Below are 17,256 nucleotides of genomic sequence, written 5' to 3' on the forward strand. Positions count from 1 at the left end.
GTGATATGACTGTAATACTGTTAAAAGCAGTGTTAAACCCAACTCAGTCAGTAGACTGATAAGGTGAAGTGAAATGGGGTTTAACGTCACGTTAGGGTAATAACAAGTACTATCTTTTAACTTCTTTTGGTATGGCGCTGCCAAAGATCGAATCCTCTCCAGGCAGATGCTCCACCACTAGACCACGGAGGCTGTCTAAGACTGATGAGGATTGGGACTGGGTGGTTTCAACATGTTGTCCATCTTTCCGAGGCAAGAGTGTCTACTAACCCAAAATTGGAGTGTGAACTTCATTGTATTTTAACTTCAACTACTGACTGCTTATTGCAGTGACTGAGATGGGGTTCTATTTTTAGATTACCTATGTTAAGCATTTCATATTACCGCGAATCGCACAGTGTTACTGGATACTGTGTCGTCCTTGAGCCTCAGTTATGTGACCAGCGAAATGTGGCAGGAATAAGTACTGGCAGTTTGTTTGTCAGGGATGATCGACCAGGTTGTCGTCTATAGTTGTCAGCATCTTTGTGAAGCCATTTGAAATAAGAACAGTGATCTGATTGGATATCGTTTTGGGATATCACAAGGGGCACAACACATACTATATATAGTGTTTCGCTGCGATCAAGCCAAGATAAGTCAGTTTGAAAGGGAAATGTGAAATGTAAACATTGATATAGGCAAGTGGAAACGTCTTGGACGGTGTGGATCATTGGTAATGCCATGAAGCACTGATTTGCCTGGCCCAGACCTACAGGTGTCTGTAATATAGCTGCATGTTTGGGCTGACTGCAATATTCACTTTTCCATTGTTGACTATAATGTTTCAGCCAGATGTCTCATGCCCTCAATTTCAAATGAGACACCTGAAGATCCGGGGTAGAATAGGTCTTCAGCAACCCATGCTTGCTGTAAAAGGCGACGATGCTTATCGTAACAGGCGACTAACAGGATTGGGTGGTCAGACTCGCTGACTTGGTTGATGCATGTCATCGTATCCCAATTGCGTAGATTCATGTCAATCGCTGGATTGTCTGATTCAGACTCGATTATTTACAGACCGCCGTCATAAAGCTGGAATATTGCTAAGTGCAGCATTAAACAACAAACAAACAAAACAAAACAAAATCTTGTTCTCCTTTAGCTGAATTTCTGCAAGAATGAATGATGGATGAATTCAAATTGAATTTCAGGTCTGATTGACAGAAACACACTTTACAAAAAAGGTTTCTTTATATAAGTAGCTTTGGTAATGGGTTTAGTCTGTGTAGAACTGTCCCCAGTCTGTGACTGGTTGTAATTGTTAGCGGTTCATTGTCAATGTTTCTGTTCTCATGGTTACTAGCTATATCCTCAAAATTTTATATCTAATTTTGTGTTTTTTCATGTGTAGATAAATTTTGAATTTCAGTGAATCTTTTTGTTTGCTACGTGTTTGAAATGTGAAAGCAAGTTATCAAAAATGTGTAAACTTAAAATTTGGGAGTTTGTTTTTGGGGTCAGACTTTTTTGTTTTCTTGTAATACAGACGAGCTTGTCCTAAAATTTGAAGATGTAAAATCTGAAAGATAAACTTATATTGGTTTAATTTTTGTTAACTGTTGCTTTATTTTCAAGAGGTTTTTCTTCTTTTAAACTAAATGAGTATGCCTTTTTTACCTTAACATGGTGACCATGATGATTAAGTCCATAAGATAAGAGAAAAAAACTATTTGAATTGAAAGATTACATTGATCATTCTAAACCCATGGTTATAAATATAAGACACAATTCACACTTATTAAAACAAGAAATTTCCATAATCATAAAATATTTTTTCGTAATACGATTTTGTAATTTGGTCTTGCATTGCAATAAACTGTATCACATTTTTGTGTGTTCAACAGGGCGGACCTGGAAGGGAAACTCGCCTCCATTGATCAGGCCCTTGAGACTCTGTCCATCAGTCTAAGCAGTTCAAGGTCAAACACTTCAGACCAAGAGGTCAAGGCCACTGACCTGTCACAGGCCAAGAGTTCAACTTCATCGGTGTCTCTTGATGTGTCCAGTGCCAGCAACCTGACGCCTCGCAGTGAAAGTAGCATCACAAGCACAGGGTCTTCATGTCAGAATTACCAGGTGACCTTGTCCCGCGCTGAAAACTCAACAGGGAATGCTGGGACAGGAAGTGATGCAAAACAAAATTCCCGAATGGTGCCCAAGAATGGGAAGGATGTGTTTCCTCGTCCATCTCAAAATCTGTCCCTCTTTGATCGTAATGGATCGCGTATTCTGCAGACGCCATCACCAGTAGAGTCGGAACCTGAAACAAGAGAGTCTCTTTCGGTTTCATTCAGAAAAGATGATGCAAGGTCGTTCAGACCAGTTGATCCCCCTGAGAGACGCACCTCATCAAGGTCCAAGTCGGGGCATGGTACAATTCATCCTGGGAGAAGATCGGAAGCTAAACCAAGAGAGCTGAATAGTTATGGACAAATGTACGACAATGATGGATTTCGAAGACCTAGAGAACCCGCCCAAAAGAGAAACAGCACAGATGAGCATCGGGCTCATCGGGGTCAAAGCACAGGTGTTGGTTCTCATCGGGCCCACAGTACAGACGTTGGTTCTCATCGAGCCCACAGCATTGATGTTGGTTCTCATCGAACACACAGCACAGACGTTGGTCCTCATCGAGCCCACAGCACAGACATTGGTCCTCATCGAGCCCACAGCATTGATGTTGGTTCTCATCGAACACACAGCTCAGACATTGGTTCTCATCGAGCCCACAGCTCAGACGTTGGTTCTCATCGAGCCCACAGCATTGATGTTGGTTCTCATCAAGAACTTCAGCAGGTGAGAGACTCCTCACTGCCTCCAGCAGTGTCGAAGAGACGTCCACAACTGTCCCTGCTACGACGAAGCATGGAGGACGAATTTTCAACCCCCAAACCCTTAGAACCCTTTTCATACAAAGGCATGAGCAAGGCTCAGTCTGAGATGGCCTTGAACGTGTTAGCTGACTTTGAGAACAACCAGGAGGGGAGACGGCAGGTGATGGAAGATGCAGGAAGATCTCCAGGAAGTGTTCGGATCCAATATAAATATACCCCTCTCCGACAAAGTCTGAAAGTAGGATCGCCGTCCACAAGTTTAATCTCCAACCACAGTTTATCTGAAGGAGATTTGAGAATAGCGGAACCAGATGAACCAGTGCTTAATTTTCAGTTCATGGGATTAGGAAAGCCTTCTCCACGTAAATTCAACCCTGTGCCTGAAAGATTAGAGAGTGAAAGTGGATATCACACTCCGAAAAAGTCACCTAAAAACTTGTTTGGGAATAAAATGGCTCGCTCTCTTGAGAATTTGTCAGTATTGGGGTTGACTCTCGAAGAGCAGACACTTGAAGAGGAATTTACTCCTTTGGCCTCACTGAAATCGGACAATGACTCGAGTGGCTTCCGTGCATTCGAGCGTGTGGGAGAGTTTCCCCCTCAGTTGGACAAGGGGAGACAACTGAGGGATGGACAGTCGGACAAAGGGAGACAAGTGAGGGAGACACAGTCCTACCAAACTAAGGGCATGACTCATGGTGGAGATCCTCAAGTGACCAGTAACCAATCAGCATCAAGAATTACATCTCGAACAAATGGGACTCACAGTTATAGAGATTTCCACAAGGGGAGGCAACTCCAAATGTCCAGAGACGATTCTGGCAGAGAGAGTTTTCAGACTCCACCAGTTAATGTTTCAGTTCGTGTTTCAAAGCGCTGATTGAAAAATAATTTTTTCTCATGATTTTCAAATATTGGCCAGTGCTTTGGTTTAAGAAATCTGCATGTTGATGTTTTTAAAAACAACATGTCAATTTTAACTATTGTCACTCCACTTATACTTTCTTTTGATATCCTAAATTCTGAACCATTTTCAGACTTTATTGTCCCAAACAAGGTAGGGCCAGCATCAGATACATAGAATGGTCTTCAATACACTTGCAACAGAAGTGGGTATTTTTTTTATTATAATGGTGGAGTGTTTTGGATAGTAAGGTGATAGTCACACCACCTGAGAGCAGGAATTAGGGTTTATGTTTCCTTGGGTAGACTGATCGACTCACACAGTGCTATGCAAAATAGTGGGAAAATATTCATGTTTGTAAAAAGAAATCATATTTTAACCTACCAAAGATACATGTTAGTAAGAACATCTGTCCACATTATAATAGACATTTAGCCTTTGACAACCATAATTTCATCTGTGTCATTTTGAGTCTTGTGTCGTTTTTAGGGGTAGACCCGTTGGTCACATCTCAGGGATGAGAATAGATATTTTCCTTTTCAGCTGAAACATCTTTGCAATGAAGCGTGGTCGATATTTTTGGGGTGTTTTGTGGGGAAGCCATCAGATTTTAACAAATTTGTGGTCACTAAAATTTGCTGTAAATTCGCGGATGCGTGGAATATTCTCATCCCTGATAACTAATTTAGTCCTCTGCCCATTCCAGTGGTTACACTACAAGTATAGCTAATGTTCACATTTCTTTTTAACTGTGCAGGCATTCGTTCTTACTTTTATATGTTCGAGTAAGGAACTGCAGTGTATACATGACCAGATCGTTTTATACATGTATCTGGTAAAACAATTCCCATTCAGACATTTTGTACCCAACTCTTGAAACATAAAGCGGGTATCCGGTAAGGCTGGGTAACTGGGTGTCGGGTCCCCGTGTAGTAAATTTGGACTCGCCCCAGCCCTAATGGTGTTTGTATATTTGGTACTATAATGTATATACTGTTATAGCTGTATGTATATTTTGTACTATGATGTATATACTGTTATAGCTGTATGTGATATTCACATGCATTTAATGATTGGAGGGGGATAAACACTAAAAACAATTGATTCTCAGTGAACTTTTACAATGTTGATATTCAGTAAGAGGATTATGTTGAATATGGTAGTTCAATTTTTTATTACAAGAAACATGTATTCTGTTCGAGTTTCATGTTATGATCAGAAGTGTTACCTAGTACATATTATGTATATTTCATATTGAATAAATTGTATTCAGCCTGTTAGTCATAAATTATGAATTTATAGATTAGCAGATTCCGTCCAAGTAACGATCTTGATTATCATCAGATATGATACTCCAAAACAATACATCTCTATGTCAGTACTGACAAATCATGTCATCACATCAATTCAGAACAGGATATCTGATTACTGCATCTTAAAATTGAAATTAAATGGTCAGTTCTAAATGGAAAATCTTCACACAGAGATGTAACTATCGGAGTAAAAGATCTGATTATTCAAAGATTTGCCTTAAAGATCTGATGTTTAAAATTGTGTTGTACATGAATGGCAAATGCTTTAATGTTGTCAAACCCAAGAATTACAGGACAGGTACATCATTGGTTCTGTAGGCATTGGGCATTTGTGAAGTTAACTTGAAGCTTTCAGTAATACTTTTACATGCTAACTGATTATTTATTTCTCTGTTTTGCCCACATATGTGAGAGGCCGTTGGGTAGCCCAGTGGTTAAAGCATTCGCTTGTCACGCCGAAGACCGGGGTTCGATTCCCGACATGGGTACAATGGTGTCCCCCACAGTGATATTGCTGGAATATTGCTAAAAGCGGTGTAAAACCACACTCACTCACCCACATATGTGCTGTGAATCTCTTTGTATTTTTCTACATGTCCAGTAACACCATAAATAAAATGATTCATATGACAACAGACTTTGGTTCATAATTCCAAGACAATATTAATTCAGGATTATACTCATACCTAAACAGACTCTTGGAGGGTTGCTGCTCAAAGTGCTTGCTCAAATTTGAGCTCCCTGATGCCATAATTTCCTTTGTCAACTACAGACAGATGTTAAAGACTTTAAACGGGATATAACACCTATATATACCACTGGGGATATTTGTAAGATATGATCACATGACATTGAAAGGTCTGTATTCATGACATCTTGGTTGGGTCTCGACTGCATCAATTTGTGAATAATCTCTGTTGAAGGCTTAAGTCATTAGGGCCACACTTTTTTAATTTTATGTTTCACAGATTTATTGTGGCTTTTCCACACAAGGACTATCAGAATAAGGTCGGAATGACGTCACTTGCAACGACGTCATAGCTGAAAATTGGTGACGTCATTCCACATTTGACGTGTGGTTTTCCCAGGCGGCGGTCGTGATCAGTGCATTTGTCTAAAGGGGATCTCGAAAGGATAAGGAAATAATTAGTAATTCTTACACTTCGCCATAAATGCGGAAGGTTCTACTTGCCCCGCTACTCGGAACATTCTGACCAGCAAAATACACCCCTATATCTACTGACCACAGGGAACATCCATTGGCTTTCTTAGAATGGAGACCACGTGACCACGGACAGTTGCGTGAAACCCATGTCAAGGCACCTTGGTCGTCAATGACCTACTAGGGTTAAGGGTACCTTTACATGAAATCGAATTCACTGTGACCATCAAAATAAATGGAGACGTGATGTGGAAAACTGCCCAAAGCGATTTAAAGTTTGAAATTTAATTTTGCAGTAGAATAGATGATATGTTACACAAGTCTCATTTTTTTATCTTAATATACATAAACTACAGACTAATTTCAAATTTGTTTGGACTGGTGTCACTGGCGCACGAAAATTAGGATAAATATAATACATTGCCAAACAAACCTGTAAAGAATTAAGTTTTTTCCCAAATATTGAATGTATTTTTCTATTGAGAACATTTCCATACAATATATGACATGAATTATTTTCTAGAAAGTATTTTTGAAAGTTATGTGACAGTGATACGACCAAGAGAGTACTTAAGTGACTGAACGTTTCTTCATGATCAAGTCTCATTTGTTTTGGCGAATAACAAAAGCGATATTGTGCCGAAACAATGGGATGATATATTTTGAAAGTATGTAAGTATATTAATGCTTTGCAAAATCGATGACGTGCATCAACCAAGTCAGCGAGTCTGACCACCCGATCCCGTTAGTCGCCTCTAACGACAAGCTTAGTCGCCTTTTATGACAAGATGGGTTGCTGAAGACCTGTTCTATCCCGGATCTTCACGGGTCAAGCATGGGTTGCTGAAGACCTATTCTACCCCAGATCTTCACAGGTCAAGCATGGGTTGCTGAAGACCTATTCTACCCCGGATCTTCACGGGTCAAGCATGGGTTGCTGAAGACCTATTCTACCCCGGATCTTCACGGGTCAAGCATGGGTTGCTGAAGACCTATTCTACCCCGGATCTTCACGGGTCAAGCATGGGTTGCTGAAGACCTATTCTACCCCGGATCTTCACGGGTCAAGCATGGGTTGCTGAAGACCTATTCTACCCCGGATCTTCACGGGTCAAGCATGGGTTGCTGAAGACCTATTCTACCCCAGATCTTCACGGGTCAAGCATGGGTTGCTGAAGACCTATTCTACCCCGGATCTTCACGGGTCAAGCATGGGTTGCTGAAGACCTATTCTACCCCGGATCTTCACGGGTCAAGCATGGGTTGCTGAAGACCTATTCTACCCCAGATCTTCACAGGTCAAGCATGGGTTGCTGAAGACCTATTCTACCCCGGATCTTCACGGGTCAAGCATGGGTTGCTGTAGACCTATTCTACCACGGATCTTCACGGGTCAAGCATGGGTTGCTGAAGACCTATTCTACCCCAGATCTTCACGGGTCAAGCATGGGTTGCTGAAGACCTATTCTACCCCGGATCTTCACGGGTCAAGCATGGGTTGCTGAAGACCCATTCTACCCCGGATCTTCACGGGTCAAGCATGGGTTGGTGAAGACCAATTCTACCCCGGATCTTCACGGGGATCGACCATGTCCTCCACACGTACAGTTTTGTATATATCTTATAACATCATGCTAGGACAATCTCCTCCTTGTTGTACTGTCCAAAAGACGTTAAAAGATACTAATTTTTGTTACCCTGCACGTTGCTCGGTGTTAAAGGGCATAACACAAGGGCTTTTCGGCTCGGGGTCGGCATACTTCGTCTGAGTGGGGTATCCATGGTACACTGCAGCATAGTATCACAATGCTTTCACACTTTAAAGTCTGGGGGCAAGTGCCGCACACACGTGCATGCACGTCGCAATGAGTGCACTAATCTGGAACGCGTTATGTTAAATCCCATTTCTGCACTTACCTTGTCGCCATTGTCAACGTTCACCCGAAACAACCGGACAAGAAATTACGTTAAAAATCGGGGCGGAGGGGCGGTCGGGTAGCCTAGTGGTTAAAGCGTTAGCCCCTCAGGCCGAAGACCCGGTTTCGATTCCCGACATGGGTACAATGTGTGAAGCCCATTTCTGGTGTCTCCCGCCGTGATATTGCTGGAATATTGCTAAAAGCGGCGTAAAACCGAACTCACTCACTCACTCATAAAGCATGCACATTGCAAGCCATACGTTTTGAAAACAAGTTCACTGTAGCGCGAAAACTGATGAAACATCAATATCAATATAAATTCTTACCAGTTTGTTCAAATCAAATGAACATGCACGGAGCTGTTGTTTAGTATACGCCACTTCTGCTTCCATTCATGGCGCCTGGAATTAACGCGCATCAAAAACACGTGCAACGGAAGTGAGCCTCGATTGGTTAAATTCGAAACCATGACAACACGTGACTAACTCAGCCAACACCTGCATGAAACATACAACGCTTCAAACATGATTGGCATTTGTAAATGTAACTAGTCTAAAGAGACGAACCCAGCGAGATCCGCTACCTCGCGTTGTACCGGGACTGGATCTTTTGACGTAAACTGTTTGATTGACATTCTGGAAGTTGGTGAGTAAATTAAAAAAACGTGCAACTTTATGGATAACAACTTCTTGTTTATTGCATGTAGCGACGATTCGATGTAGATTATGTGTGACTCTGGTGACTCGCACATGGTGAAACCTCCCGCCCAGTAGATACCCGCAGCAAAGAACATAAGACTTCAACAGCCAAAGCAGACAGCAAATCAGCCCCCTCTGACCACAAGCAAACATTCTCTAGGCATTAAATTCGGTTTGACAAAGTCCAAATCCTCTCAACCAAGCATCAGAACTTCGTCAAAAGAAAACTCCCAGAAGCTGTAGAAATACGCCGTCACAAACCTTTGATCAACAGAGATCAAGGGTATTACATCTCGTCTGACGATGAAATTCGAATCAAGCAACAGACTATTTTAATTAGGATCCAATCACCTTGTCATAACTATGTAATCCCCTTAAGGCCACTTTACACAGGGCTGCGACCTTTGTGCCACCTTTGAGCGATCCAAAACTGGCCAGGAAGCTCAATGGTCGCCTAAACCCAGAAAATCATGTTTCTATTTAACTGCTCCAGCAGTTGGTCAGCAGTAACTGCTCGAGTTGTTCAGCGTCTGCAACCACACTGAAACACTGCAGGTACAAGCCCTGTATTTATAGGCAGGCTGAGGAGGCACTACGGGTAGCTCAAAGGAGGCAGAAAAGAGGCAGAAGCATTGCCATGGTGTCTCAAGGGTTGCCGTGGTCGCCGAATGGAGGCACGACTGTCGCCACAGTCATCGTTCAATGTACGCCATTGGTCGCCCAAGGGAGGCTTAAGGGAGGCAGAAACATATTTATCAGAACGCAAATAGGGTAGTAGGTTTACAATATTTCTGTAATAATATATACGCGTGCTTATCATAGGGCAAAGGATTTGATGGGATTTCAATATTTTGAGAAACATGACCATTGCTTAGTGTATACTGTGTGTGTTGTTGTTTCACGCCGCACTCATATTACAGCTTTCTGACGGCGGTCTGTAAATAATCGCGTCTGGACCAGACAATCCAGTGATTGATGTCATGAGCATCGATCCACGGCTTCACGCAATTGGGATACGATGACATGCATCAACTAAGTCAGCGAGCCTGACCATTCGATCCATTAATCACCTCACCCTATAGATTCCCAATTTAGTCGCCTCTTTGTACTAGCGGGGGTTTACTGGGACCGTGTGTACTTGACGGACCGTGACCTGATGGACAGTACTGAAGTGTTATTTAGTTTTAGGGCGGTCGTCTAGCCTCGTGGTTAAAGCGTTAGCTCATCACGCCGAAGACCCGGGTTCGATTCCCGACATGGGTACAATGTGTGAGGCCCATTTCTGGTGTCCCCCGCCGTGATATTGCTGGAATATTGCTAAAAGCGGCGTAAAACCATAATCACTCACTCACTCACTAATCACTCACTCACTCACCTATTTAGTTCTATGAACTCGATAATAACAAGATGTGACAAGAGGTTCGGTACGGGCAGAAGACTGAATGGAAACGATACTTTAAACGCGTGTTTACCTCCGACTTGTGGACTGGTGGAAACAATGTACATGCAGATTTCGGTAACCTTTACCTGGATATTTTACCTTTGTCCTCATTTTACAAGGTATCGTGTTGTTAATAGTGAGCACGTGAAGATGTGATTTGACACCCGAGATCACCTGCTTGACACAGAAGTGTGTCCTTCAACAGAGGCACATTTAGCTTTACTGGTCAGAGATCAAGACCCCAGGCGCAGCACTAGCCCGCATCAGCCATGGCGTTGAGACTGTGTGTACTTGCTCTGCTGGTGGCGTCGGTGAACGCCTGTTGTTCCCCCCTGCAATGGGAGATGACCGGCGGGACGGTGTCCGGCAGGGTGGCCATTGATGATTTAACACTGACCGAGGTAGGAGACCCGCAGTTGAGTTATGGCGGTCAGTTAACCAAGTCCCGGACTGACAATCGTTTGTTTGTTTGTTTGTTGTTTCACGTTTTATTCCAGCTAGATGACTGTGGTGTACAAACAATCGAGTCTGGACCAGACTAGTGCTTGATATAAAGGGCAATGCGCCCCACAGTCGGGGTACGATGCCACACAATCAACCATGCCATCTAGTCAGAGTACCCGATGTATCAAGTTGCATCATACGGATTCCTGGGGGACCTGCTCGAACCTGGAGTGAGTGAGTGAGTGAGTTGGGTTTAAAGCCGCTTTTAACAGTATTCCAGTTATATCGCGGCGTGTCAGCTTCGGCAAGCATGGGTTGCAGCCGTGTAAGGCGCCACAATTCGCTCTGCAGAGTTGCGTCCCTTTGGCACGCCTGAAACCTATGATCGTGGGTTCGATATTGTTTCTAGGTTTGTCAGCACCATACCCGTGTTCGTGGGTTTCACCGAAGTGTTAACGTTTGAGACCTGCATCAATTCAGGCTTTCAAAAATTGACGTGTCGTTGCATGTGTTTGTGACGGTTGCCACCGTTGTGGCAGGATATACAAACCTATTCTTGAACACCCATTAGAAGGCCTGAACCACTTCGAGGTTTTATCCCACATGAAGCTGACACGCCGTGATATAACTGGAATACTGTTAAAAGCGGCTTTAACTCACTCACTCACTCACCCTCTATGATTTAATGTAGTGGGCACAGATGGCCCAGTCACTTTTGAATTAAATCCGAAATTCGCTCCTATTTTGGTCTCAAGTCTGTCAGGTCCTATCCGTGGATTTTTACGGCGTTTAACCGAATCCGAACGTGAAACTGCCACAAGAAGTTGTGAATCATAAGCATGTTTTTCTGTATATAATATCAGAACTGTCGTTGTAGTTTCACTATGATCTCCACTACGACGCCGTCAACCTTAAGGTCGCCATGAGGAGCGAGTACGTCACATCGAACATCAGGAACATGACCATCCTTGATTATGAAGCCGTACGTATGAGTCAAATTCTGAATGCCCGCCATCCTAAAATGACTTGAAAATTGGATTTGACCAAACAGTTACAAACGCTACCAGGTCGTTACTAGGCTTAAAACAGTCTCCGACACACTGCAAACTTAAGGCCCATAACACGACTTTGATACCCGTATCACATACATCACCATCGAATAACCATTTATAGCCACCGTCAGGCATCGGTGTAAACCTTCTTTTGCCCGGCAGTTTATATTTTATTGATGAAACGAAAAAGGGAACTATATTGCAAATAGATTTACTCCGCATCTTTAACTTTATGTTTGTTTGTTTGTTGTTTAACGCCGCACTCAGCAATATTCCAGCTATATGACGGCGGTCTGTAAAATAATCGAGTCTGGACCAGACAATCCAGTGATTAATATCATGAGCGAGCGAGCCTGACCACCCGATCCCGTTAGTCGCCTTTTACGACAAGTATAGTCGCCCTTTACGGCAAGCATGGGTTGCTGAAGACCTAATCTACCCCGGAATCTTCACGGGTCTTATCTTTATGAATTACGTGACATGTTTGTTCTTTAAGTGAATCAATACATCATATACTGATGAAAAAACAACAAGGGAACACCAGGAATATTTCGCAAAGAAACAAGTTTGACGAATATACTGTTTACATATATTGTTTTGCCCTTTTGTCCAGGGACGGATCTACCAGGTAGACGAGGTCACTGGGGCCTGTGAGATTCGCACTCTCGATACACCTTTCGAACCTTCGTGCACTCCGGGTGAGTGAGTATGGTCTTACGCCGCTTTAGCGATATTCCAGCAATATCACAGCGGAGGACACCAGAAATGGCTTTGATACGTTGTAACCATGTGGGAAATCGAACCTGGGACTTAGGCGTGACGAGCAAACGCTTTAACCACTAGGCTACCCGGCAGCCCCGCACTTCGGGTGAGCTATCAGTCCCTTTCAAACATTCTTTATGGCCCCATTACATACAGTCGATACTGCCTGTTTTCTTGTGTTTCCTGGTACATTGCAAAACCTTAGAACCGGTGGTCAAAGGAATTTTACAATTAAATTAATCAAAACAGGGGTTTTAAGTGATCTGCATAATTAATATGGGATGATTTGAAGCACCATTGATTGCCATACGATAGTAGCTTGTTGGATAGAAGTTTACCATAGGATAGACGTTTGACATAGGATAGTAACTTGTCATGGGATAGAAACTTTTCATAGGATAGAAGCTTGTCCATAGAATAGTAGTCGAAGCTTGTCATAGGATAGAAGCTTGTCCATAGAATAGTAATTGTCACGGGATATAAGCTTGTCATAGGATATGAGCCTGTCCATAGAATAGTAGTCGAAGATTGTCATAGGATATGAGCTTGTCCATAGAATAGTAATTGTCACAGGATATAAGCTTGTCATAGGACATGAGCTTATCCATAGAATAGTAGTCGAAGCTTGTCATACGATATGAGCTTGTCCATAGAATAGTAATTGTCACAGGATATAAGCTTGTCATAGGATATGAGCTTGTCCATAGAATAGTAATTGTCACGGGATATAAGCTTGTCATAGGATATGAGCCTGTCCATAGAATAGTAGTCGAAGCTTGTCATAGGATATGAGCTTGTCATAGGATAGTAATTGTCACGGGATATAAGCTTGTCATAGGATATGAGCTTGTCATAGGATAGTAATTGTCACAGGATATAAGCTTGTCATAGGATATGAGCTTGTCCATAGAATAGTAATTGTCACGGGATATAAGCTTGTCATAGGATATGAGCCTGTCCATAGAATAGTAGTCGAAGCTTGTCATAGGATATGAGCTTGTCATAGGATAGTAATTGTCACGGGATATAAGCTTGTCATAGGATATGAGCTTGTCATAGGATAGTAATTGTCACGGGATATAAGCTTGTCATAGGATATGAGCTTGTCATAGGATAGTAATTGTCACGGGATATAAGCTTGTCATAGGATATGAGCTTGTCATAGGATAGTAATTGTCACGAGATATAAGCTTGTCATAGGATAGTAATTGTCACGGGATATAAGCTTGTCATAGGATATGAGCTTGTCATAGGATAGTAATTGTCACGAGATATAAGCTTGTCATAGGATATGAGCTTGTCATAGGATAGTAATTGTCACGGGATATAAGCTTGTCATAGGGTATGAGCTTGTCCATAGAATAGTAATTGTCACGGGATATAAGCTTGTCATAGGGTATGAGCTTGTCCATAGAATAGTAATTGTCACAGGATATAAGCTTGTCATAGGATAACAATAGGATTTCTTGTCTCCCCGTGGTGCTCCTAACGTATCTTGCGTGGATTCACAGAGGTTCGAGTCTCTGTTTTCTTTCCAGCTGATGCTACAGTCAACGACCACTTCTTCGTCGGAGGCGGCGACCAAGAACGACTTCCGGCGGCGTCGTTCAAGTACGTCCGGCCTGACAAATCGGGCTACGTGACCGTGACGGAGGGGGACAGCCCAGATTCCACATGTGTACCCATTGTTGCTTTCGATTTTAACCGTACGTATCAGTTAAAACGCTCATTTTACGACTTTCAGAAATCACTGAAAATATTTCGAACCTCCGCCGAACCCTTCATCAGTGTTATATGAAGGATGAAATACGACCGAGGTCTTTATGCGATGTGAAAAGAAAAGACTAAGAACGATCAATTTAAAAAATAGTGCAGCGATAAACCGAGTTACCCCTTATATATATATATATATATATTCTATTTTATTAAATGTATTATTATTATTCAGTAGAAAAATGTTACATATTTTCACATATAGTAACATGCTATATTATATTTATAAGTACAGGTTACATACTGGTCAGGCTCGCTGACTTGGTTGAAGCATGTCATCGATCCCAATTGTGTGGATCGATGCTCATGATAGTAATCACTGGATTGTCTGGTCCAGAATTGATTATTTACAGACCGCCGTCATATAGCTGGAATATTGCTGAGTGCGGCGTTAAACAACAAACCAACCAACCAACATACATATAGATCAGATAGCTTTTGCAGGAAGTGGGATGCAGGCGTACATATCAATATTAAGTCAACAGTGGGTGAAAGTAGCAGGCTAAATTTGCTATGCGTATTAGGGTCTTCATTAATTAAATGTGAAGTTATATCTTTACAACACACTATTGTGAATTATTAAAGCTCAAAGTAGAAAGAATTTCACAAAATGAGTATAGACCATAGAGAAAATCGGTTCTGGACCTCGCAGACTAGTTCGGAGCAAAACACTCACTCACTCACACAAACAATCACTCACTCAGCCATCGACTCACTCACTCACTCACTCACCAACGACCCACTCACTCACTCACTCACTCACTCACGCACTCACTCACTCATTCACCCACTCACTCACTCACTCACTCACTCACCTGTATGTTGCAGTGTCGGAGATGACGTTCATGGTGTTCAGGAATATTATGGACGGTATTGCCGACCCCAGCATCTTCGACCCACCGGACAGCTGCAATTTCGCAAAGGAGGTAATGTGTATTTTTCAATGGATTTTCTGACGGCCAATGGATTCCCGCAAATAATAGACGCGATGCTTATGTATTCCCCTCTTATAAAATTCCAGACAAAAGTAGTCCGTCTCGAACATGATAACGCCCATCCACAACTTTCAATATCATACAGTTTGTTACATGGAGCTACCCGTGAAGATCCGGGTAGATGGGTCTTCAGCAACCCATGTTTTTTTGAAGACCTATTCTACCCCGGATGAAATGTCAAAATTGATGACCTACTGTAAACTACGGTTATAACGAACTCAAAGGGACCACTAATTTTAGTTCGTTACAACCGTAGTTGGTTATAAGCATATGTACAGCCTATATACAGCAAATAGCCGGGACAAATAAAACAGTTCGTTATATCCATCAGTTCGTCATAAGCGTGTTCGTTAAAAACGAAGTTTACTGTATAGTCTTACCGGCTTATTAAAACGTAGGGTGGGTTGTCATGTACACGCGACTCATTTCAAAATTTCTTTAAGTATTCATAAATATTATATGATCCTGCAAGTGGTGATACATTTTGTCGTCCTACCTTAAATGTATGTTATTTTTGTTTTCCAGACCCCGCTGAAGCGCAAGATGAACGTGCATCCCTTTCTGCGCTTCCCTGTGACCTATCAACATTAAACAGTATTTCTCCATTTCCAAATGCAATATATGAATTATCTTTTCACGGAAAAAGGGAAATAAGAGTGTGTCTTGTTTATGCAAACTGAGCTATCGGTATCGGGCAGGGACATGCTCGCACTTTTCGCGAACACCTGTTGTTGTGGCTGAAATGGATAGAATTATCATTAAACCGCCCGCATGTTATCAGAAATGAGCGGGCCACTGTAACTTGATCATGGCTATATAAACATAGGATAACTACGCAAATGGAAATAGTTTTTCACGATTTAGGATATTTTCTCAATGAAAGTTAACCATTCTATGACATATGTTTATCTTGATATGTAGACTTGTCAAAAATGAAACAGATGAAAAACATATGCAATATCTTGTTGAATGGACCGTGTGAGATGTGACAAATCGTCACATGGCGCTGGCCTATGGCAGAGGTACCATGCTGTTCGCATGGAACTCTTGGTAGGAGAGTATGTTGTGAAATCCGTGTTGATTGCAGTAAATGTTTCCAAACCGATATTGTTGTTTATTTTTGTTTGATAACAAATTATATGCATTTTACCTATAATAACGGTGACGCTATATTGCAGGGCATTATCATTTGCAGAAGCCTTCGGCCTTTTTAACTGACCGGGCGGTTTAATGATAATTCTATCCATGTTAGCTATAAATCACTGTTGAGGAACGTATGGAAACGTATCAGTGCCACAGTCTAAAACAAATATCATCTACGTACATGTAAGCATCATCTACGTAGAAAAAAGTATCATCTACGTAGATAAAAGTGTTATCTATGTGGGTGACAAAAAAAAAGACTGTAGCACTACTACACTTCCACAAAGACGATTTTTGAAATACATACTTTTGGTACACGCCATGCCAAGAGTGACACGTCGCTGCCTTGTTCGACCGCCACTGTGATTTAGAGGACAGAGCATCTGCCCAGAGAGACGAAGGCCGATGGTTCCATCTATGGCCGCGTCATACCAAAACGCGTTAAAAGATTGTACATGTACTTGTTGTAACCTTGTCTGGCGCTCGGCATTAAGGGGCTAAAACAAGGGCTGGTCGGCTCGGAGTCAGTATACTGTGTCTGAGTGGGGTATTCATGTTAAACTGTGGCATGGTAAAATCGGCATCAGTCCGGACAAGTACAAGCAGCCACACACACACGTGCATGCACATCGCTATGTAAGTGCAATAATCTTGGATCCCATTTCACCTCACCAGGTATCAACATCTCAGGGGCTAAAACAAGGACTGGTCTTCTCAGAATCAGAATACTGTGTCTGGGTGGGGTTTTTATGTTCAACTGCAGCATGGTATTTC

General features: G+C 42.2%; 2 protein-coding genes across 4 annotated transcripts in view; both read left to right on the forward strand.

Annotated features, from left to right (window-relative positions):
* LOC124117185 (centrosomal protein of 152 kDa-like) overlaps positions 1-5,723 on the forward strand; it is a 60,425-nt gene extending 54,702 nt beyond the window's left edge. For all 3 annotated transcript variants that reach the window (XM_048396582.1, XM_048396581.1, XM_048396583.1), the window contains one exon: positions 1,887-5,723. In XM_048396582.1, coding sequence (XP_048252539.1) covers positions 1,887-3,756 — 1,870 coding nt within the window. In that variant the 3' untranslated portion in view covers positions 3,757-5,723. The remainder of the gene's footprint in view (positions 1-1,886) is intronic.
* A 4,787-nt stretch (positions 5,724-10,510) lies between these two features.
* LOC124117194 (mammalian ependymin-related protein 1-like) lies at positions 10,511-16,444 on the forward strand. Its single transcript, XM_046478956.2, has 6 exons — positions 10,511-10,714; positions 11,635-11,739; positions 12,423-12,507; positions 14,110-14,277; positions 15,173-15,270; positions 15,865-16,444. The coding sequence occupies exons 1-6, from the start codon at positions 10,583-10,585 to the stop codon at positions 15,928-15,930; spliced, it is 654 nt and encodes a 217-aa protein (XP_046334912.1). The 5' UTR covers positions 10,511-10,582; the 3' UTR covers positions 15,931-16,444.
* The last annotated feature ends 812 nt before the right edge of the window (positions 16,445-17,256 follow it).

Source organism: Haliotis rufescens, unplaced genomic scaffold (assembly GCF_023055435.1).
Source record: "Haliotis rufescens isolate VD_foot unplaced genomic scaffold, xgHalRufe1.0.p SCAF_154, whole genome shotgun sequence".
Taxonomy (NCBI): domain Eukaryota; kingdom Metazoa; phylum Mollusca; class Gastropoda; order Lepetellida; family Haliotidae; genus Haliotis; species Haliotis rufescens.